Source organism: Capsicum annuum, chromosome 5, assembly GCF_002878395.1.
Source record: "Capsicum annuum cultivar UCD-10X-F1 chromosome 5, UCD10Xv1.1, whole genome shotgun sequence".
In the NCBI taxonomy this organism is placed as follows: domain Eukaryota; kingdom Viridiplantae; phylum Streptophyta; class Magnoliopsida; order Solanales; family Solanaceae; genus Capsicum; species Capsicum annuum.
Window position 1 is genome coordinate 219,599,069 of NC_061115.1, and position 24,830 is coordinate 219,623,898.

General features: G+C 37.1%; 1 protein-coding gene across 5 annotated transcripts; it reads left to right on the forward strand.

Annotated features, from left to right (window-relative positions):
- Positions 1–578: 578 nt before the first annotated feature.
- On the forward strand, positions 579–22,207 carry LOC107871373 (retrovirus-related Pol polyprotein from transposon TNT 1-94). Of its 5 annotated transcripts, none has more exons than XM_047412847.1 (4): positions 675–1,056; positions 19,781–19,903; positions 21,099–21,397; positions 21,707–22,207. In XM_047412847.1, the coding sequence occupies exons 3-4, from the start codon at positions 21,113–21,115 to the stop codon at positions 22,127–22,129; spliced, it is 708 nt and encodes a 235-aa protein (XP_047268803.1). In that variant the 5' UTR covers positions 675–1,056; positions 19,781–19,903; positions 21,099–21,112; the 3' UTR covers positions 22,130–22,207. The 5 variants fall into 5 exon arrangements, with proteins under 5 accessions (XP_047268802.1, XP_016573782.1, XP_047268803.1 ...); XM_047412848.1 differs by having other exon boundaries at positions 19,819–19,903; XM_016718296.2 differs by lacking the exon at positions 19,781–19,903 and having other exon boundaries at positions 647–1,056.
- The last annotated feature ends 2,623 nt before the right edge of the window (positions 22,208–24,830 follow it).

The window sequence follows — 24,830 nt, forward strand, 5'->3', positions numbered from 1 at the left end:
TCAGAACGTTATCTCCTATTGTTGGACATAGCCTATGTCGGGCCAATGTCCATCATGCCTTACCCTCAAAGTTGAGGGTATTCTTCTCAATCTTCTGGGAGACCACCCATGGGCTTCATACTACCCACACAACATTTTGCCCATTAGAAGCTATTAGCTCTACAATCCATCTAAAGAAATAATTCTTCTTCTCAGTACCCAGCATCCTACGAGTTATTTTTCTCATTTCTTCAATCCGATAATTTATCTCCTCAGTGTTTACCAGAGTCTGATACTTTGGTCCATACAAGAACCGATCAATGGTATTCAGGGAAATGGCTACTCGCACTCCCCAAATAGTCATCGCAGCAATAGGCTTTCCACCCTTCAATAATTGGCCTTGTGGATATTCACTACTAGAAATTACCTCTATTGCAACCAAATTTTTGGCAACGGTTCCAAAAGCATTACTATAAAGGGTCTATTGCAACGGTTCTAATCATTGTAAAAAAATTGTTCTAGTAAAACTATTTAGTATTATAATTATTGTTGTTGTTTGATAACCTTTGTAATTGGGTGTTTTATCTCAATGATTGCCTGAACCGTTTCGATAGTCACTATAGCAATGCTTTATAAGAAAAAAAAATCTCTTACTTTATTTTATTTATTCAGCCAAAAATAAACCCTTTTCCATATAATAACAATCCTTTTACATCATACCACACCCGTGCTATTTGTCTTCCCCTTCTTATTCCCATTTCCTATTAACTTCATAAACCATACCTTTTGAAAATTGGAGAAATTTGTTTCTTTTGAAACATATAATAATACAACTACAGGTTTCATTGTTCCTGAAGGTATGAAGCTGATAAGCATTGATGAGAAATGACTAATTGGAATATTAAACTTCTCAATTCCAAATTAGAGTAGCCCAACCTTGTACGGAGCCACTATTTAACTCAGCTTGTTCATAATTGGAAATTTTTAAGGAGCGATCTTGCTGGTACAATTAGAAATAGCTATCTCCAACTATTTCTAATCTCTCCAAAGCTGAAAAGTGCGACCTAGATTTCGAAGGTTAGTTAATTCATCAATTTCAGACAAAATTTCTTCTAAGGTTATTTAATTGTTCTAATTTATGATTATGACTAATTTTTTTGAGTGCCTAATTTGGGGTTTTTCTTCTCCTTCACTTTGATTGCTGACCGAACATTTGGAGATGGGTTTATTTTGACATGCACTAATATTTGGATGTGAAAGCCTTAGATATTTGCAATAAATGATTAGGATTGTGTGGAAGATGTTTGAATATTGATTTATAGGCGAGTATTAGGGCTGTGTTTTCTATTTCTTATAATTTACGGTTATTGTACTACATCCAATAATTTGCAGTCACTTCATATACACCAAGGTATAAAAAGATTGAATGATTGACTGTCGCATAGTTGCCACTTTCATCATCTCGTATTTGGTTTAATAAATTCTACAGGGCTTATGTGCTTTAAGAAGAAATATCAAGGGGACATAGAATGAAATTTTACTTTGTATTCTTTGATTATGTTGCTTTGCATATTACGTGTGCGCGCCTTGCCCTGTGTCCTTCATTGTTGTTTGATTAATGCCATATTGCCAGCATTTTTTAGGGTCTTCCACTTCCAGTTGGTTTTGTAATCAACTGAATGCTGTGAATTAGTGCTTTCCGGTTATATGACAAATTGAACTCGAGGTTTCACATTTGATGATTGCAAGATTTTATTATATTGAAATGAGCACTTTGATTGAATTATATTTAATTTTTGTGTGTGCCTACTTCTTTGAAGCTCTTCTGATTGACATGTCTTAGAAAGGGTTTTCTGGTATATAGGATGTCATAGGCTACTAGGTGTTTCTTACTATTTGAAAGTCAATTCTGGGGAGACCTACTACTAGCATATCATGGAGGGACTTAATTAGATCCATGGAATCCTAGTCTATTTTACTACCTTCTTCCCCTTCCCGCGAATATACCATCGTCGGCATAGGAAAAAAGAAAAGAAAAGTGAAAAGAAAATAGTTCTTGGACTACATAGTAGTTGAATACTACATGATAGAATAAATGATTAGTAAATAGTATCAGTTCTTGAGAAATTTAATCAGAAGAATGAAACAAAAACTTCACGTTGTAACATTTTTATCTTTCTTCACATATGAGTTGCTTGGACTCTTCAAAGGTACTGCTGGGTGTTTGTTGGATCCTTCAAACGCTATGCACCTTTGGAGGATCCGACATGGGTACAAAATATTTGGGTGGGTCCAAGACACATAGCTCTTCACAACATGACCAATCACACTGAAATTAAAAATATTTTATGTATGACAAATGATCAACTAAAGTCATTGTACCATAGAAAGTCTACTATTGGTAATTAAATTGTTGTTGAACGTAACTTTTAGTGTATTTTAATTAAATACAGTAGTAAAAAAGAAGATTTCAATTGGGACATGAGTATCAATCTGATGTTGATAGTATGAACCAATGCAGCAAGCATCAAGTCTCTTCAAGTTGGCCTCACGTGAAGCTCTAGCATACCAGGGATCTCTTAATTTTTCTACTTCTACATTTGTATAACTAATTAAAAACTTGATTCCAAGTCAATTCTTTATCAGAGTATAGACTGACAATTGTTCATGCTGATCACAATCATCTTTGCAACTCTCTGATCATGTACTTTAGTAAGTAGTGTGATTTGTAGTTTGAATTTATCTCATAGCACAAGCTAAAATTGATCACTTATTAGTAGTAGTAAGCACACTAGGACTCAATCTGAAAATTGCTCCTATTTTTATAATTACCGCACGTGTGATATGTATTCCAAATGGAAAGACATTATTTCTTTATTTGTCAAAAATAGGTAAGACACATGGCCGAATATAATTGGATGGAGCTTTCTCGATTTAAGCTAACTAACTGATAGAAAGAAAATTTGAATAGCTTATAAGAGACTCAACCTATCTGTACATAATGTAGTGGGAATATAGATAGTTTTTCTTATGTACATAACGTGGTTGGAATATGTATTGTTTTTCTTACTTTCATGTACTACTTTGACATTAGGGATCTGCATTATTAGTACTCCATTAGCTAACGAAAGAGACAAGATAAAAAATCATTTTAATTGTCAAAAGTAATTCTTCTGCAATTCACTCTAATTCTATTAAGATATTAATGTTTATTATTGTTGAAGCATTGAGTTTTTTGCTGTTATTTTTCTTTTTAGTTTAGTAATTTTATTTCTGAAATTCAGTTATTTAAGTTGATATAGAATAGGATTTATTAGTATCCTAGTTGAAGTTAGAATAGGATTTTATTAGTTTCCTAGTTAGAAATAGAATAAGAGTATTTTTGTCTATTTATATTCTCAGATGTGGATGAATAAACAAGAAGAATATTTTATCCTTCATACGACAGTTTTGTACGTTTTTTTCTTCTCTGTGGTCCGTAGAACAACAAATGGTATCAAAGCCAATTTCTTGAGGGATCTGTGAGAGAGAAGAACCCCAAAATAACCTTGCGTAAAAGTCAATATTGTTATGGCTTCCAACAATTTTTCAATTCCTTCACCCCCAATTTTTTCTGGTGAGAATTATCCAATTTGGGCTGTCAAGATGAGAACATACTTAAGAGCATATGATATGTGGGAAGTAACAGAGATTGGAGGAGAGGTAAATCCTTTGCCAAATAATCCAACTATGGCGCAAATTAAGAATCACAGAGAAGAGGTTGCAAAAAACTTTAAAGCTCTCTCTTGCATACAATCAACACTTTCGGAAGTAATTTTGTTATGGCGAGTGAGACTGCAAAGAAGGTTCTGGACAAGTTGAAAGAAGAATTTTACGGAAGTGACAATATTAGGCAAATAAAAGTGATAAATCTGAGAAGAGAGTTTGAAATTCCCAGAATGAAGGATTTAGAAACTATTGAAGAATTCTCCAACAAGTTGATGAAGGTTGTAAACCAAATCAGACTTACGGGAGAAGAGCTTACAGATTCAAGAATCGTGGAAAAGGTTCTTGTGAGTTTGCCGGAAAGATTTGAAGAAAAACTTTCCTCACTTGAAGATTCGAAAGATCTCACAAAACTGTCACCTTCAGAACTTGTACATGCTCTTCAAGCACAAGAGCAAAGAAGATCCTTGAGGCTAGAAGAAGCTACTGAAATTGCTCTTCAAGCCAAGTTCAAAGGGAAGATGCAGATGCAAGAGGAAGGTAAAATCCCAGAAACTTCTACTAATTCTAGTAGAAATATCAAGGCAATTCCCGCAATGGAGTCAAGAAGAGAGAAAACTTTCCTCCATGCAAGTATTGCAGAAAAACCAATCATAAGGAGGATGATTGTTGGTTTAAGGGGAAGAAATCACCTCTCCAGTGTAGATATTGCAATAAGCTTGGTCATATTGAAAGGTTTTGCAGAGTGAAGAAGGAGAACAACCAACAAACTCAAAAAGCCAACGTTTTGGAAGTTGAAGAATAGGAGGAGTTTGGGTTTACGACGATGGCAGCAGCAAGATTGAATGATGAGAACACATGGTTTCTGGACAGTGGTTGCACTCAACACATGACCAGCAAACGAGAATATTTTACAAAGTTGGAATCTGCCAAAGGTAGTGTCAAGTTGGCCGATAAAACCAAGTTAGAAATTGTTGGTAAAGGAACTGTTGCAATTGAAGCTCCCAAAGGTACTAAATTTATTCAAGATGTTTTATTAGTACCTGATCTTGACCAAAATCTATTGAGTGTTGGTCAAATGCTAGAAGGAGATTATATGTTACTGTTCAAAGATAAAAAATGTGTTGTTTTCAAATCTAGCGGCCAAGAAGTGATTACAGTTGAAATGATAAAAAGAAGTTTTCCTTTGAATTGGAACTCAAATTCTGAGCAAGTTTGTCGAAGTAGTCAATGTGAGCATGTTATTGTGACCAGCAAGCACAAGGATGACGATTTTATTTTTTATTCTGGAAATATTGAAAATTGCTGCGCTACAATGGACGTGAATTAAATATGCCTGACTTCTTGGATCCGTTGGATGAATACATGGGCGTCACAGTGGAATCCAATAACTCAGGAAGCTACTGCTACTGGTGAAGCTAATGGTCTGTTGGGGCTAACTGCGTCTTTTTCTCAAGAACCTGCTGTGCCAGAAAAGAAAATAACGTGCCTGAAATGTTCAATATGGGCGAAACACTATTGGAGAAGAACCAGATACATCATCAATCAACACCACAAGAAGAATCTGAGACACTTTTTGAAACAGAACAATTCAACTTTGTTGTTTCTGATCTTGTGAAAGCCATGTTAGATTATACGACTATGGAGGAAAGATTGGCTGCACTTAGGGCGAATCAGAGTTCATTAATGTCCAACCAACAATCTTGGCAGTCTAAGGCGCATTTACAAGATATGCTGCTGTGAAGAATCCGTACTACCTGGACAGTTTCTGCTAACTCTGTGGCTAGTACTAACTAGCTTAGTTCAATTTTTTGAAACTCTTTGTGAACAACTTGGAGTTACCAGCAAACACCTCAAGGAGGAGTGTTGAAGCATTGAGTTATTTGTCATTTTGACCCTACCCATATTATTTTTCTTTTTCAGTAGGTTAGTGTCGTCATTTCGACCCTACCCATATAATTTCTATTTTCCAGTAGGGTCGTGCAATCATTCCAACCCTACCCATATAGTTTCTCTTTTTTAGTAGGGTCGTGTCACCATTCCAACTTTAGCCATATAATTTCTCTTTTTCAGTAGATTTGTGCTATCATTCCGACACTACCCATATAATTTCTGTTTTGCCTGCATTCCGACCCTACCCATATAATTTCTATTTTCCAGTATGGTTGTACCATCATTCCGACCCTACCCATATACTTTTTCTCAAATTTTGATCACTTTTCAGCTGTCAAATCTAATAATCTAATGGCTTCATCACAGTTCTGAAACCAATTATTCGAGCACTTTCTCTTATGATAGGTTCTCCCAGTCCTGCAAGCCTTTCCATTAGTTTTGTTTTGGATTTAGATCGTCGGAACCCTAATCCGGTGACCTTCGTCAGTTTTCCAGTGAGATCTGTTTGACCCCTTTCTATCTTTTCAGTGGTTCAGTACAATTTCTACAGACGTTCATCGCTGATTTTTGTTTTAGTCCTATGAATAAGTTTGAACCTTTAATGATGAGATCAAAAAATCAAACATCACTTTGTCATGAGATGGGCAAAGAGTCTCATCATTGACTACCCAAGTACATCATAAGAAGACTAAGCACATTGAAATTGATTGTCACTTTGTCAGAGAAAAGATACTCTTAAAAGATATTGTTACAAAATTTGTGAAGTCGAGTAATCAACGTGCAAATATCTTCAGCAAGTCTCTCCCCAGTCATCATATTAATTACATATGTAACATGCTTGAACATATGACTTGTATGCACCAGCTTGAGGGAGAGTGTTAGAAGATGAGTGATAATAAAAATAATATATAGAACTTGAGGGGGAGTGTTAGAAGATGAGTAGGAATAAAAATAATATATAGAATCCTACTTGAAAAAGGATTGTAATGTAGTGTCCTACTTGGAAAATGATTGAAATGTAGTGTCTATAAATAGGGTCTCAATGTAATAATGTAGGTACAACAATTAAAGAATATTTTTCTCCTATATTTCTCACAATAATAAAATATTTAATTGTTAAATTAAAAAAACTCCTAATAAAGTGTAAAAAGAAATCAATGAACTAGCATACATCAATCATTGTCTTTAGTTAAAAGATTAAGAAACAAAGAATAGATTCAATAGATAAAATCTACCTTGAAATGAAAAAAAAATTACATTCAATCAAATACTGAAGATCTTGAAAAGGAGAAAAAAAATGAAGAGATAATTTAAATAAAACAAATTCAACATTGGATGAAGAGTTGAAATGGATAGAAATATAAAGCACAATTGGAAAAAGAAATGCGAGAAAGGAAATAAAAAAGCACATGCGCAACGACTTGTGAAAGAACAAACTTAGAAGTGTCTTAAGCGATTCGAACCCACGCAAAGGCCCTGGCACGACCCTGGCACCCGTGCATTTCGCCAACAGAGCAGAAGTCAATGATGTTCTATGGTGCGAAATATATTATATCTACATTATTTACTAAAATGCATATGTATATATAAAATTTTAGCAGAGCAACTGGCACCCTCATTCTCTCACATAGATCCGCCCCTGTAGGCAACTGAAGAAGCACTTGGATTGGCCTATAGCCTTGAAGAACAACAAACAAATAATAAGAAGTGCTAAAACATATGTTTTGTAGTTCAATCAGACTGGACGATTTCCCATTATTATTTCTACACTGATAGTCCAAATGTAATTATATTACTAACACAACATCAAGAAAGTTCCTGAATAGTTACAAACTACTAGTGATATATAGTTGTGCTTCCACTACCTATTGGGCTGGACTTCTAGGGCACTAAGGAATGTGTTTTTTCTGCATGGTTGTCAATAAAAAGGGACATCTTGGCCGCTGAGAACTGGAGGAAAAGAGATGATCATACATGTTAGTGGGTGCTTTGTGTATACTGTAGGATCCATCCCATGTTTCAGCTTTCTTTTAACTGCAAAGGTCATAGGCTAACATTAGAGTAGTCAAATTGGCCTTTGGCAATTTTGGCCTTTCTTGGTTAGGAAAGTCATGTCCTTTCATGAAGTTTTGTGGGTAGATTTTTGCCTATAAAAGGAGCTCTTGAGCTCTTTTGGAAAACACACCAACAAAGAGAGAAAGAAAAATAGGGTGAGGCATCACAGAGAGTTTAGTCTGTGAGGAAAAATAGAGAGTGTGAGCGATATTGTATTGAGATGAAAAAATAAAAAAAGAGATTTCTTTTGAGTGTGTAGTAGTCACTTTGAGTATTGTACTTGTGACTACGGTGTAAAATTCCTTACTAAAGAGATATCAATTGCTCCTCTTGGCCCGTGATTTTTCCCTCATTGGGTTTCCACGTAAAAATCTTGGTGTCATTTTCTCGCTCTTATTGTTCTTGTTGTTTAACCGTACTACCATTGTTGTAATTATTTCTCTTTATTACCGCAATATTATTATCGTGGAGGAATTTATTCCAACAACTGGTATCAGAGCGCAGGTTCTGCTTATTCACGAAAATAATATTTGCGGTTAGCGGTACTATACTCGGTAAAAATAAAATGTCCGGAGTAAAGTACGAGGTAGCAAAATTCAACGGTTATAGCGGTTTCTCAACATGGCAGAGGATGAGGGATTTGCTCATCCAACAAGGATTACACTAGCCACTAAGTGGCGAATCCAAAAAATCCGAATCCAAAAATTAGAGGATTGAGAAGAAATGAATGAAAAAGTTGCTAGTGCAATCAGGTTGCACTTAACAGATGATGTGGTCAATAACATCATAGACGAAGATGGTGCATGTGGTATTTGGACAAAGTTAGAAAATCTCTACATGTCCAAAACGTTGACAAATAAATTGTACCTAAAGAAGCAGTTGTACGCCCTACATATAGGTGAAGGTACGAATTTCTTGTCACATTTAAATGTGCTTAATGGACTGATCACGCAGTTGTCTAACCTCGATGTAAAGATCGAGGAGGAAGATAAATCCATCATACTTTTGAACTCATTGTCATCTTCTTATGATACTTTGGCAACAACCATTTTACATGGTAAGGATTCTATTGAGCGGAAAGATGTCACATCAGCTTTTCTACTCAACAAGAAGATGAGAAAGAAGCTTGAAAATCATGGGCAGGCTCTCATCACAGAAAGTAGAGGCAGAAGTCAACAAAGGAGTTCAAATAGCTATGATAGAACCGAAGGTCGTGGAAAGTCCCAAGGTCCGATTCAAATCAAAGCTAGAAATTACTACAATTGCAATCAACCGGGTCACTTCAAAAGAGATTGTCCAACTCGAAAAAGGGGCAAAGGTGAAAGTAGTGGCCAGAAGAATGACGACAACACTGCAGTCACGGTGTAAAACAATGATGATGTCGTTCTCTTCATAAATGAGGAAGAGGAGTGCATGCACTTGGCAGGAATAGAGTCGGAATGGGTGGTTGACACAGCAGCATCTTACCATGCTACACCGGTAAGGAATTTTTTCTGCAAATATGTAACGGGTGATTTCGACACTGTGAAAATGGGTAACTCAAGTTATTCAAAGATCGTGGGGATCGGAGACATTAGTATCAAGACTAATGTTGGATGCACATTGGTTCTAAAAGATGTGCGTCATGTACCCGAGTTGCAGTTGAACTTGATCTATGGAATTGCCTTGGATCGAGATAGAAACGAGAACTATTTTGCAAATAAAAAATGGAAACTCACCAATGGAGCATTGGTAATTGCAAAAGGAGTTGCTCGTGGTACATTGTACAGGACAAATGCAGAAATTTACCGAGATGAATTGAATGCAGTTCGAGAAGAGATTTCTGTAGATTTGTGGCACAAAAGAATTGGTCATATGAGCGAGAAAGGATTAGAAATCCTCGCTAAGAAATCACTCATCTCTTTTTCAAAAGGTACGACGGCAAAATCATGTGACTACTACTTATTCAGTAAGCAGTATAGAGTCTCATTTCAGACATCGTTTGAAAGAAAATTGAATATACTTGATCTGATATATTCTGATGTTTGTGGTCCAATGGAGGTAGAATTTATCGGCGGTAACAAATATTTTGTTACTTTTATTGATGATGCTTCACGAAAATTGTGGGTTTATATCTTGAAAACCAAAGATCAGGTGTTTCAAGTATTCCAGAAGTTTTATGTTCTGGTGGAAAAGGGGACGGGTCGAAAGCTAAAGCGCCTTCGCACTGACAATAGAGGTGAGTACACTTCAAGGGAAATTGAAGAGTATTGCTCAGGTCATGGGATTAGATATGAGAAGACAGTTCCTGGAACCCCACAACACAATGGTGTAGCTGAGCGGATGAATTGCACCATTGTTGAGAAGGTGAGAAGCCTGCTCAGAACGGCTAAACTGCCTAAGTCATTCTGGGGTGAAGCAGTTCAGGTGGCCTGCTACCTGATCAATCGTAGTCCATCAGTTCCATTGGAGAGAGTTTGGACCTACAAAGAGGTGTCATACTCTCATCTGAAGGTGTTCGGTTGCAGAGCTTTTGCACATGTACCAAAGGAGCAGAGAACAAAACTAGATGATAAATCAGTTCCCTGCATATTCATCGGATATGGAGATGAAGAATTTAGGTACAGATTGTGGGATCCTGTAAAGAAGAAGGTCATCAGAAGCAGAGATGTAGTCTTTCGAGAAAGTGAAGTCGGAATTGCTGATGATATATTAGAGAAGGTCAAGAAACAGAATGGTGTAGTTCCTAATGTTATCACCATTTCTTCTACTTCTAACCATCCCAGAAGTGCAGAAAGTACAGCTAATGAGGTTGCCGAGCAGGGGGAGCAACCTGATGATTATGTCGAGCAGGGGGAGCAACCTGATGATGAGCAGGTGGAGTACCCTACTCATGTAGAACAACAATCTCAACCTTTGAGGAGGTCCGAAAGGCAAAGGGTAGAGCCATCCAAGTACCCTTCCTCAGAGTATGTCCTCATCAATGATGAGGGGGAGCCAGAAAGTCTAAAGGAGGTATTGGTCCATCAATAAAAGAACAAGTGGATGAAAGCCATGCAAGAAGAGATGGAATCTCTACAGCAAAATGGCACGTACAAGCTGGTTGAACTTCCAAACGATAAAAGACCACTTAAGTGCAAGTGGGTTTTTAAACTCAAGAAAGATAGAAATGGCAAGCTGGTTAGATATAAAGCTCGATTGGTGGTAAAAGGCTTCGAACAGAATAAAGGTATTGATTTTGATGAAATCTTCTCACCCGTTGTCAAAATGACTTCTATTCTCACCATTTTGAGCTTAGCAACTAGCCTAGATCTTGAAGTGGAGCAGTTGGATGTGAAAACTGCATTTCTTCACGGAGATTTGGAAGAAGAAATCTATATGGACCAGCCAGAAGGATTTGAAGTAGCCGGAAAGAAACACATGGTCTGTAAACTGAATAAGAGTCTTTATGGATTGAAGCAGGCACCAAGGCAGTGGTACAAGAAGTTTGACTCATTCATGCAAAGTCAAACCTACAAAAAGACTTATTTTGATCCATGTGTATACTTTAAAAGATTTTCGAACAACAACTTTATTATTCTGTTGTTGTATGTGGATGACATGTTGATTGTAGGACAAGACAAGGAGCTGATTGCCAAGTTGAAGAAAGATCTGTCCAAGTCATTTGATATGAAGGACTTGGGCCCAGAGCAACAAATTCTGGGGATGAAGATTGTTCGAGAATGAACAAGAAGAAAGTTGTGGCTATCTCAGGAGAAGTACATTGAACGTGTACTCGAACGCTTCAACATGAAGAGTGCTAAAGCTGTTAGCACACCTCTTGCTGGTCATTTGAAGTTAAGCAAGAAAACGTGTCCTACAAGAAAGGAAGAGAAGGGAAATATGGCTAACGTTCCTTATTCTTCAGCAGTCGGGAGTTTGATGTATGCTATGGTGTGTACCAAACCGGATATTGCTTATGCAGTTGGTGTTGTTAGCAGGTTCCTTGAAAATCCTGGAAAAGAACACTGGGAAACAGTCAAGTGGATACTGAGGTACCTAAGAGGAACCTTGGCTGATTGCTTGTGTTTTGGAGGAACTAATCCAATCTTGAAGGGCTATACAAACGCTGATATGGCAGGTGACCTTAACAACAGAAAATCCACTATAGGATATTTGTTTACATTTTCAGGGGAGCTATATCATGGCAGTCGAAGCTGCAGAAGTGTGTCGCACTCTCTACAACTGAAGCCGAGTATATTGCAGCTACTGAAGCTGGCAAGGAGATGGTATGACTGAAACGGTTTCTTCAAGAACTTGGATTGCATAGAAGGAGTACATTGTCTATTGTGACAGTCAAAGTGCAATAAACTTAAGCAGAAACACCATGTATCACGCAAGAATGAAGCATATCGATGTGAGATATCACTGGATTCGAGAAAAGACAGGGGACAAATCTATGCTGATCATGAAAATCCCTACAAGTGAGAATCCTTCGGATATGCTAGCCAAGGTGGTATCACAAGACAAGTTCGAGTTGTGCAAAGAACTTGTCGGCATGAGCTCTCTCGGAGAAGAATGAGGATACCTCCTTCAGGTGCATGGGACTGGAGGGGGAGATTTTTAGGATCCATCCCATGTTTCAGCTTTGTCTTAATTGGTTGCAAAGGTCATAGGCTAACATTAGAGTAGTCAAATTGGCCTTTGGCAAATTGACCTTTGGCAAAATGGCCTTTGGCAATTTTGGCCTTTCTTGGTTAGGAAGTCATGCCCTTTCATGAAGTTTTGTGGGTAGATTTTTGCCTATAAAAGGAGCTCTTGAGCTCATTTGGAAAACATACCAACAAAGAGAGAAAGAAAAATAGAGCGAGGCATCACAGAGAGTTTAGTCTGTGAGGAAAAATAGAGTGTGAGCGATATTGTAGCGAGGTGAAAAAATCAAAAGAGAGATTTCTTTTGAGTGTGTAGTAGTCACTTTGAGTATTGTACTTGTGACTATGGTGTAAAATTCCGTACTAAAGAGATATCAATTGCTCCTCTTGGCCCGTGGTTTTTCCCTCATTGGGTTTCCACGTAAAAATCTTGGTGTCATTTTCTCGCTCTTATTGTTCTTGTTGTTTAACCGTATTACCGTTGTTGTAATTATTTTTCTTTATTACCGCAATATTATTATCGTGGCGGGATTTATTCCAACATATACGTGTTAGTGGGTGCTTTGCGTATAGATGTGCAAGTATCTGGATGGCCTACTGTTGCATTTTCTGGTGTTACCTGGCTGTGTTTAATGAAAGCTGGTCCTGAGCATGTACAGTGGATAATGCTGGGTGCAGTAAAGGACCTGTTACAAAGATGGACCTTAGAAAAAGGAAAGAAGATGTAGGGCATGGGAAATAGCCCCTTTAACCCTTATACGATTCATTTGGAAGGAGAGCATGGAAATCTTTTGAAAGAGTTGATGATAACTTTGTATACTTGAGGAATAACCTCCTGTTTTTGGTTAATCTCCAACCATGAGGTCTCGGACAGTTTGTAGGTTTCTCTACTTTTTGGTTTATTGCTTCTATACAAGAGTTTACTCACATTAATAAGATCATTAATTTATCAAAGAAAAGAAAATATAAGTGTAGGCAATAAGATGTGCTGCATTGTATCTGCATTAATGTTACTTCCTTATGGCTTCTTGTTAGACACTTTCACAAGCTGTTGACAAGGAGACTAGCATTCAAGCAGACTTCCCAAAAACTCAGCTCACATGTGCAGGCTATCTTACCAAAGGAGTGTACTAAAGCTCCCTCTATGCGCAAGTTCGTAGAAGGGCTGGACCACAAGGGTCTATTGTATGCAGCCTTACCTAGCAATTACGCGAGAGGCTGTTTCCACAGCTTGAATTTGTGACCTCCTGGTCACATGGCAACAACTTTGTCGGTTAGAGAACCGAAAAGGTTTATTTGGTCACTACAGTGCTTTGTCATCTTCATCTAACAAGGCAACACAATATTCTCCAGGATGAAATCAAAGCTATTTTTAAACTTTGAATCTCCAACAACATTGTTAATATGTAGCACAGAACCCTATCTAGCTCATGGTAATCTGAAAACAAAAAGGAAGAAAGATTCTCTATTGGTTCTGATTTTTGAGAATCTAGAGACATCAAAAACATTAAGCCAAAAAAAATAAAAAATGAAGGGCTTGCAAGTCTCTATATGGCAATTTAATTAATCAAAAACCTTAAGCCCCTTTCTCTTACTTACTCAAAAAATGAAAGGAAATCTTGATGGATTTTAAGTTAAGCATACACCAAAACAATGAAAAAGCAAACAAAGTAACTAAATTTCAACAACTTAATGAACAAGAGGAAAATGGTACCTTAAATGAGGTAAGAAATCAAACTAATGAAAACAGCTTTTCTTCAGTTTTTTTCTAGCAGGCAGCAGGTGGTGGTGGTTGATTATTAAGCAGCACACAAGAAAACAATGGGAAAGTGTGGAACAAAACATATAAATATTTACTTTTCACTTTTATTATATTCATTATTATTATTATTATAGATTGATTAACTATCTTTTTCTTTTGGAAATGGGGAAGGACAGAATTTGAGATAGATGCGTGAACCACGGCCCCACCTAGACACCCTAAAAGAAGCCTCCTGTGGTCCCCACTTCATCTGTTTTGTCACTTTTGTTTAATGATTACTTCCTCTATCTTGGTGGATTACTTCCTCTATCTCGTAATTATTTACTCAGTACTCACTTCGTTCGCTTTTACTTATCACTATTTTTCTAATTGAATTTCTATTTTTACTTGTCATTTTTTACATATCAAGAAAAGAAAAAAAATATTTTACCTTTAACATTAATTATTTTTTCTTTAAATTAATTTTAAAACACAATGTAAACTTCATTTAATGGGGGTATTATGATAAAATAACCATATTATTAATTATTTTTTTAATAGGTGTGTCAAGTAAAATCAAACAAAGGGAGTATTAGAGTTAATCTAAAAAAGTAGCAATATGAAAGAAGTAAACAAGAAAATGAGACAAGACAAGAGATGAGAGCTTTTCATTCTTCCAATTGTTCGTATATATAATATGAATCCTTATGCCTCTATTTATAGTGTCATATAGAGGCGTGCAAAAGGTTGTCATAAACATGACATTAACCATTAACATAATGGAGGAGGTTATTAATGTGAAAGGTTATAAGAATAAAACCCATGAATGGTGGAGGTTATCTTCATAATGGAGGGAAGTAATGGAGATAAGTAGTGGGAGTAATTTCTAGAGTGGTGGACATCCACACTTTTACAACAATCCCCCTTGGATATCCATAGATGATGTGCCTCGCTAAAACCTTACTAGAAAAAATCCTGTGAAAAATAATTTCTAGTGAAGGAAAAAAAGTACACCTATCTTATAATACGAATTTGTTGGATGCCTCGTTAAAAACCATGCAAGTATGTGACAAGTAAATCAACTTGCCTACCAGCTCTGATTTTGGCCCCTATGAATCAATTTTCCTTTCTTTGCAAACTGTAGATTCGGGTCATTTGAAGTTTCAACTGGTCCACTCATTCTTGTTTCTTTTAACAGGTCAAGAAAATTCTTCCTTTGTGACACTATAATTCCTTTCTTCGATCGTGCAACCTTCATGCCGAGAAAATATTTCAGTGCGCCTAAGTCCTTTATCTCAAATTCTGAGGTGAGACACTTCTTTAGGTTTCCTATTTCAACCGCATCATCTCCTGTGAGGATGATATCGTCGACATACACTATAAGAACTGCAATTTTTCCTTCTAGTGAATGTCGAGTAAACATTGTGTGATCTGATTGTCCTTGCACATACCCTTGCTTCTTCACAAATTGAGTAAACCTCTCAAACCAAGCCCTTGGAGATTGTTTTAGACCGTAAAGAGATTTTTTAAGTCTGCATGTTTTTGACTTGTATTTCTCTTCAAAACCTGGGGGGCTCCATGTATACTTCTTCCTCTAGTTGCCCATTCAAGAAAGCATTCTTCATATCCAATTGTTGAAGCGACCGGTCAAGATTTACCACAATTGTCAATAGAACTCTAATTGAGTTTAACTTAGCCACTGGAGCAAACGTCTCAAGATAGTTAGCCGCTGGAGCAAACGTCTCAAGATAGTTAGCCGCTGGAGCAAACGGCTCAAGATAGTTAGCCACTGGAGCAAACGTCTCAAGATAGTCAATGCCATATGTTTGTGTGAATCCCTTAGCTGCTAGGTGGGCTTTATACCTCTCCAAGGATCCATTTGATTTGAATTTGGTAGTGAACACCTATTTGTAGCCTACTGGCTTCTTTTCCTTGGGTAGATCTACCAATTCCCATGTCTCTTTTTTTTCAAGAGCTCGCAATTCCTCCAAAATAGCCCTTTTCCACTCGGGAATTCATAGAGCATCCTGCACAGCTTTTTGAATCTCCATACTAGAAAGTTGTGAAGTAAAGACTGAATAAATAAGAGACAACTTTTTATAGGACACAAACATAGAAATAGGATATTTAGGAGCATTTCTAACACCTTTGCGTTTTGCAATAGGTAGGTCCAGTTTAGAGAAAGAATTAGAAATAGAATCAGTTGGAAGATTACCTTGAATTCTAGTAAGGTCTTACGGAATTGACTTTTGGCAGTGTTGAGAATCTTCGGTCTTTTTGTCTTGAGTTCGGTTCCTTCTCGAGTACACCTGTATTTCTTTTGTTTGTTCTCCATTTCCATTTTTATTTTTGTCATTTAAAGGCTCTATAGGTTCAATATCAGAGTTTTTATCATTTAAGTCATTTAGGTCCTTATCATTTCTCAAATCGCTGCCCTTTTCATCATTTGGATCACACGTATTCATATCTTCTCCCAGACCCCTCATATCAGTATTTATTGTAATATCTAGCTCCTCATTTGTGTGATGTCCATTTTCCTCAATATCCCAAAAAAACGAATCTTCTACGTGATGCTCCCCCTGAAGATGAGTAGTAAAATAGAGTTGGGACTCAAAGAAAGTTAGATCCATTGTGACAGTAATCCTCCTAGCATGTGGATCATAACACTTATATCCCTTTAAACTTGGAGCATATCATACAAAAACACAGTTCTTAGCCCGCGGTTCAAGTTTACTGCGATTATGAACATGAACAAATGTTGTACACCCAAAAACATTTAGTGGCAAATCTGCAGTTAACCTAGAGTTAGGAAAACTCTCTCTGAAAACATTAAAAGGTATTTTAAATTTGAGAGGATGGGATGACATCCTATTAATAAGGTAAGTGGCAGTCAAGAGAGCCTCTCTTCAAAGGTACTGTGGAACTTTACTAGTAAACATTAAAGCCCTCGTTACCTCTAAAAGGTGCAGTCTTTCTTTGTGCAGTCTTTCTTTCTGCAGTGCCATTTTGTTGAGGTGTATCAGGATAAGAGCTTTGGTGTACTACCCCTGTTTTTCTAAAAAAACTTCCTAATTGTTCATTAAGGGTGGCGGAAATGCGGATGTTGCGTTGGATGTGTGGGCTTACTAGGGGTGATAGAGTTAGGAATGAGACTATTCGGGAAAAGGTTGGAGTGGCGTCGGTGGAGGACAAGATGTGGGAAGTTCGATTGAGATGGTTCGGTCACATGATAAGGAGGGGCACGGATGCCCCGGTTCGTAGGTGTGAGAGGCTAGCTTTGGATGGTTTCAGGCTGGGTAGGGGCAGGCCGAAGAAATATTGGAGAGAGGTGATCAGGCGGGACATGGAACAGTTACGGGTAGGGCATTACTTGGTAGGTATATTATTCTTGTTATGCCACCTTGTTGTATGCTCTATTACGAAATTGTTTACTATTCCTTGCATATTTTTCCTTGTGGATGGCGTATTTATGTCTTGTTATCCTGTCCCATGCTTTATTACGGATTTGCTTATTATTCCTTGTCTTGAGCCGGGGGTCTATCGGAAAAAACCTTTCTACTTCTCCGGAGGTAGTGGTATGGACTGCGTACATCTTATCCTCCCCAGACCCCACTATGTGGGAATTCACTGGGTTTGTTGTTGTTGTAATTGTTCATTAAAGAATTCACGACCATTGTCACTTTGAAAAATCTTGATTTTCTCATTAAACTGTATTTCCACCATGACAGAAAATCTCAAACCCATTTTTAACCTCAGATTTGTCCTTCAATAAAAAAACCCAACTCAGTCTAGTATGATTGTCAATAAAAGTTACAAACCATTGTTTTCCAGACATTGTTGAAATTCTAAATGGTTCCCAAACATCATTATGAATCATCATAAAAGGCTTTGAAGCCTGATACTTTTGAGAAGGAAAAATAGATCGGTGATGCTTAGCCATTTCACAGAATTCACATTGGAACAAGAATGAATTTTTATTTCTAAATAAATGAGGTAACAAATGTCTTAAATAATAAAAACTTGGATGACCAAGCCTATAGTGGCAAAACATGACTTTATTCAAAATAGAAGTAGAGTTCGAACAAATAGGATTCAGTTGTAGAGAGTTGTTCCCGTTGTCAAGAAAATAAAGACCTTCAGATTCTCTAGCATTGCCAATCGTCTCCCCCGAAACCTCTTCCTGAAATTCACATAAATCAGAGTCAAAAATAGCACGACAATTAAGAGAACGGGATAATTTGCTGACAGAAACCAGATTACAAGAGAGTTTTGGAACATGAAGAATATCATAAGTGTGAGGGAAGGTGATAGTTTAACAGTTCCTTTTCCAACAATTGTAGAGAAGGAACCATCATCTAACTTGACTTTATGATTCCCCGCACAAGGAGTATAAGTAGAGAAAAAACGGAAACTTCCAATCATGTCTGAATCTATGATCCAAAAATCTATTTGTTTGGAGTTGGCGCTAAGAAAAATGGATGGTACAATACCTGTTTCAACAAAGGAGGAAGAAGGAGTAGAAGTATTTGGTGCATTTGGATGAAATTGTGGAGATTGCAGGAGTTTGTGCAGAATTTCCTATTGTTTCTTTGAAAATAGAGACGATTCTGGAAAATGTTGCTGCCCCCGATCAAAATAAGTTGCTTGGAGCGCCGATCATGTTGATATTGAGAGCTACGATTATCAACTCCCTTCTTCTTCAAGTTTGGTGGTTTCCCATGAATCTTCCAACATGTTTCACGGGTGTGCCAGTGTTTCTTGCAATGATCGCACCATTGCCTTTTCTTTTTGTCATCTGCATTTTTAACTGTTACAAGAGTTGAAAAGTCTATAGTAGGTTTAAGTTCAATGCTTAAATCAGGTTTTAACATAACATTTCTCCTAGTTTCCTCTCTTTTAACTTCAGAAAAGGTTTCACGAAGTGAGCGTAGAGGATTTTTTCCTAGGATTCGTGACCTGACTTCATCAAACTCCCGATTTAATCCCGCTAAAAAAAGGTAAACTCTCTCATTTTCTTCCCTTTTATTTGCTCTAACACTATCCACAGAACACTCCTATTCATCATTGTAACACTGGTCTAACTCTTGCCACAAAGATAGCATTTCATTATTATAAGCAGTGACTTCTTTCTCACCTTGCTTAGCTTGTCATAGTTTAATTCTTAACTCAAAAATTTGAGAGGCATTTTCTACATCAGAATGTCTCTCTAACAGCTTCCCATACTTCCTTAGCAGTGGGTAACAAAAAATAAGGCTTACCTATGACTGGCTCCAAGGAATTTATTAACCAGGCAATCACGAGTGAATTCTCTGTTCTCCAGGTGTTCATCTTTGTGTTTCTGACTTTCGGTTTTTTCGTCTCTCCGGTCAGATGTCCCAACTTTCCACGACCATCGATTGCAAGCTTAACGGATTGTGCCTATTCCAGATAGTTCTTCTCGTTTAGTCGATGAGAAGTTAGCTCGAAGGGCATGTGAGAAACATTGCCTCCTTGAGTCATCATATTTTTTGTTGGAACTTCTTGAGAAGACATTTTGTCTTCTTTTGATGTTTCAGAAAGGTATTCTCCGTGAAAGGCTGTTTTAACCATACAATATTAGGGAAAAGAATCCCACTCTCATACCATGAAAGTTTGGATACTACAAAAGCATGTCTTTAGTCATTAGAGTTGTACAATATTTATAGGTGAACAAGAAGATCAAATAATCTAATTAATCCCTAATTCCTAGAAGATACATCAAGAAATTCTCTCCAATCTATTTTCCTAGAATAACAATAAATGATGTCCATATTTACAGCAACAAATTGCAATCATATCTGACAATTTATGGAGCAGATTGTAATCAAATCTACCGGCTCATCAGTGGAGCAGATTATGCCTTGATTTGCCAACTCATTCGACACAATCCTTTTCCAAATAGGTATTACAAAAGTAGGATTATATATAATATTCCTATTTCTACTCATGTTCTAACAATTATGTTTGGTAAATATAATTTAGGAATTTTCGTAATAAACAGTATTTTCTTGTGTTGTTGAGGGGACGATAAATTTTCTTTATGCTCTCTTTCTTCTTCTTTTAAATTTTTATAGAACTCACCATAAATTATAATTTTCTGATTACATCATGTTCGAATTAAAAGGGTATAATTGCGTACTTGAAATTTTAGTTTTTTTTGATTTATGTTTCTCCTTTTTGTTCAACAGTATTTGACCAAGAATTAGATTGAGTAGCATAAAATTTATTTTTATTCGATGATTGTCTATTATTTATGAACAAAAAATTTTTAAAATTGAAACAAATTAGCCCAAAACGGATTGAACTAACTGAATGTGCATCCGAAGTCGATGTCCATCACTAATAATAAATTTAAATAAAAAACATTGGCACCCGCAATCTTCAAATCCTGGATCCGCCTCTGGTTGCCTAGTTCTAGAGGAGCATCTTTTAGCATCCTAAAAAGTGAAACCTAGAAGTGCAGGTTTAGAATCACCAGAGAAATACTTTGGTCATTGAAGTTGTGAAGCAACTCACAGAATTCCATAAAATCTTAGTCATTCACAAGAATTACCAAAACACTACATATGAGAGCACAGGGATACTGTGGAAGAAAGAGAACTGACATAAACTTTTGTCACAGTAGAGATGTAGAGCAGATCATTATGAAGATATAATCATTGCTAACTTTCCACGTTGAGTTGGGGGGTTCAACTCATGCATTTCAAATTAAAGAAAGAGAGTTGAATATTCTAAGCTGTTATGGAAGTTTTGCTAAAACCACTTTCAACTGTATGCTTGCATAAAGGTATTAGTTACTACCTTTTATATGGATATCCAAGAGAACTTTTGCACTTATTGAATTGTTGAATTTGATTTGCATCTAATGAAATGTCTTATTATTTCAGTGATGGCTTAACTCAATTTTTAAATTTCTTTAACCATCAGCAATCCTGGATATTTATTCTACATCTGCGGATCAATTAATGCAGTTGTATGACATAGTACAGTTGGCACCTAATGTTTCTTTATAGCTGCTTTTGCTTGTTTTTGTTTTACTCTCTTCACAGAAACCTTTTTTCATGACTGCAAAATTGTATGTCACCATATGCCAACAGGAGCACTTTCTTTAATGGATTTGGAACCTGCCTATAAAATGGAGAGCATAAGAGCAGTCCAAGACATTCAGCATGAGTTTTGGCCTCTTGATGAAATAAATCCAGAGAATACTAAGTTCCCCTGTTGTTTAGTTTGGACTCCCCTACCAGTAGTCTCATGGTTGGCACCTTTCATTGGACATGTAGGCATATGCACAGAGGATGGTTCTGCCGTGGCCTTCTCTGGTTCCAACTTTATTAATGTGGATGATTGTGCACTTGGTTCTGTGGCCAAATACCTTCAACTAGACAGAAAACAGGTACAACTTATTGTGGCATGCTCTTAGCCTTTCACTCATTAGTTGTAGCATTATGCCACTCAGTAACCTCTCCCCCATCTCCCCTAATGCATCGCCCCTAGTATTTGCATTCACATGCTCGACGTCATGCATAACTTCCAACACTTCCACGAGTATTTGCATTCACATGCTCGATGTCATGCATAACTTCCAACACTTCCACGAGTCACTATGCTCATTTTTTTAGCTACCCCGGATAAAGAAATATGCCAATTTGATCTTACCAACAACGTATTGACAAGAATTTCTGAATGTTGAATTATTGGACAGTGTTGCTTTCCGCGAAACCTTGCTGCGCACACATGCAAACATGGCTATAAACACTCGGAGTTTGGGTCTGCAACTACTTGGGATGACGCCATCCAATCAAGCGTTCGCCATTTTGAGCACAAATCCTATAACTTATTCACGTGCAACAGCTATTCATTTCTTGCTAATTGCCTGAACAGGCTCTGCTTTGGTGGATCGATGGATTGGAACATGATCAATGTTGGGGTTCTTTTATTGTTCAAAGGACATTGGGTTGACAACATCTCAATCCTGAGGTCATTTTCACCTTTCATTCTAGTTGTATGCTTTGGCATTTTCATGGTGGGATGGCCTTTTTTGGTAGCATTATTGTCTTTCTCACTTATTCTTTTAGCATGGTTTGTTTTTGGAACTTACTGTCTGAAAAATCTGCTTGATTCGTAGCTTTCTTGTATCATACTGCTACAAGATCAAAATTTGTTAATTCCTTAATATATACGAAGAGCCCCAGATAAAACTGCATCATAACGTTTCTTGAGACTCGAAAGTGTAGATTTGATACCCAACATTCTTGTACGAAATGAAAATAAGAAAAGAGATCATATGGTAATGTGAGTTGCTGATTTTTAAGCTCTACTTGTTCCTGAAGAACGGTTCTTTCTTCATTTATAAAGGTTCTATACGTGATCTGAGCTTTTTAAAACAAGAAAACTCCAAAATGGTGAACTAATATTAGAATAGAGTTTAATATCTGAAGATTTTTGTGAAATATTGCACAGGTTACCACAAAATGTTATATATTCTCGTCGTCTATTGTAATCAGGATTACTCTAACCTTGAAAATAAGATGATTGATTACCTTTTACAGACAAATTAAAATATATTGATCGACGGGTAAAAAGAAGAGATGGATTCGAGTTAGAAGTTAGAACCGATTCCTTTTGCAAGTTATATTTGCACCAAGTCACCGACAAAATTATCGACATGATCCAGGCTGTCGAGTATGAATCAAATTAGAGTTCAGAGACCAAGAAGGATGACACAACCTCTTTAATATTGCTGCCACTTGTTGTTCTCTTAGATATGGAGTTGTATGCTTCTTCTATAGTCAAATTATAGCGTCTTAGATGTTAAGACCATTTTTATTGAGCAACACGAACAGAAAACTAATACCTCTTAATCTCAAACTATTTGTGCTTCCTCAGAATGACAAATTTGGAGCTGAATTTGAACGCGTTAAATTGAATCAATAAAAGGGTCATTATTTAGCCTGTCCAAAGTTTGCTTGAATCAAGATGAGCTAAATAATGAACCACAACTCATCAAAGCGCCTTACTATTTTAAAAATTTGGCACGCCATGACAAGTTGGCTTTCTGAATGGCATAAAAAGGCCACAACTTAAGAAATTGGCACCCTTTAGCCCATATCCGGCCAATAGACAATGAATTAAGAGTGACAAAAGAGTTTCAAAATTAAATTGTAGTTGCACAATTTATTTTAATTGCGCATAGGTGAAAAAAATCAGATTAGTTATTAATGGGTTTGAGGGTTGTTCTCAAGTTATTGTATTTACACTTTAGACCATCCTGTATAGGTGAAAAAAATCAGATTAGTTATTAATGGGTTTGAGGGTTGTTCTCAAGTTATTGTATTTACACTTTAGACCATCCTATAGAGTATGTTGGTAGAGAATATTCAAACATATTAAACATTTATTTGAGTATGGGATGTTACTGATTTTACTCTATCAATTTGACTATTTTAAAAGATGATTAATAAGTTGCAACAAATGTTCAAAACTAAGTTGCAACAAATGTGACATCTGTTGAACAATGATACAAACCAAACTATGGAACACACGAAAATGGCACAAAACAGTCCACAATGCAAGAAGAAACTGAGGACCAAAGGAGAACAAGTCTCGGCAACAACAACAACACAAGAATAACAAGATAACAAGGTGTAAACAACACCAATTTCAACCAACAACCAAACTAATAAGATGATTAACAAGATGACAACAACAATAAGGGAACAACAACAACAAACGGGTACAAGATTACAAGACACAACAACAAATGATTTCACTAAAACAAAGGGATAGGTAGTGTGACATAAACTATTACAAGAACTAAGAACTAAAGTGTATATCAAACACTAAGACCTTTAACTAACGTAATAGCAACACCAACACTCTTACGTGGATACAAGAGGGACGTCAATCTCCCCAATCACTTATGTTTCCAAGCCAAGAACACAACACAAGTGAATCCACACTTGGATTGCCTTAGTTTCGGGTGGAGTGGTTCTCACACTAGAGAGAGAGTGTTTCAAGTGTTACAAGACTTACAATATCATCAAAATCTAATGAACTAAATCCTAGATTGTTCTATTTATAGTCTATTACAAATCAAAGAGGAAATGTCCAAAGGGTTCAGGTGTGATGTGGGCCGAAAATCGATTGGGTTATGCCAGGGAGGATGGGGATCCTCCCAGTATGGTCCGTTTAAATTTTCATAACCATTTTCGTGGACAAACAGGAAAAACGGCATGAAAGGGGCATTTTTAGGCAAAATCTGTGTGCTATAGCCTATGGTTTTGAGGGTGGGCTCAGGGTCCGAGCGTGCTGTGGATTGAAAATCGATCGGGGCATGCCAGGGAGGCTGGGGATCATCCCAGTATGGTTTGTTTAAATTTTTGTGGCCATTTGCGTGGACAAATAGGTGAAACGGCACGAATGGGGCATTTTTAGGCGAAATTGGTGTGCTATAGCCTGGGGTCCGGGCGTAATGTTGGTCGAAAATTGACTGGGGCATGCTAGAGAGGCTGGGGATCGTCCTTGTATGGTCCTTTTAAATATTTGTGGCCATTTGGATGGACAAACGGGCGAAACGATGCAAACAGGACATTTTCGGGAAAAATTGGTGTGCTATAGCCCACGATTTTGGGGGTGGGCCCAAGGCTCGGGCGATCTGTGGGCCAAAAATCAACCAGGATGTGTTAGGGAGGTCGGGGATCATCCCAGTTTTATGCGTTTAAATTTTTTTGGCCATTTGGGTGGACAAACTGGTGAAACGGCAGAAACGGGGAATTTTTGAGCAAAATTAGTGTGCTATAGCCTATGATTTTGGGGATGGGCCCGAG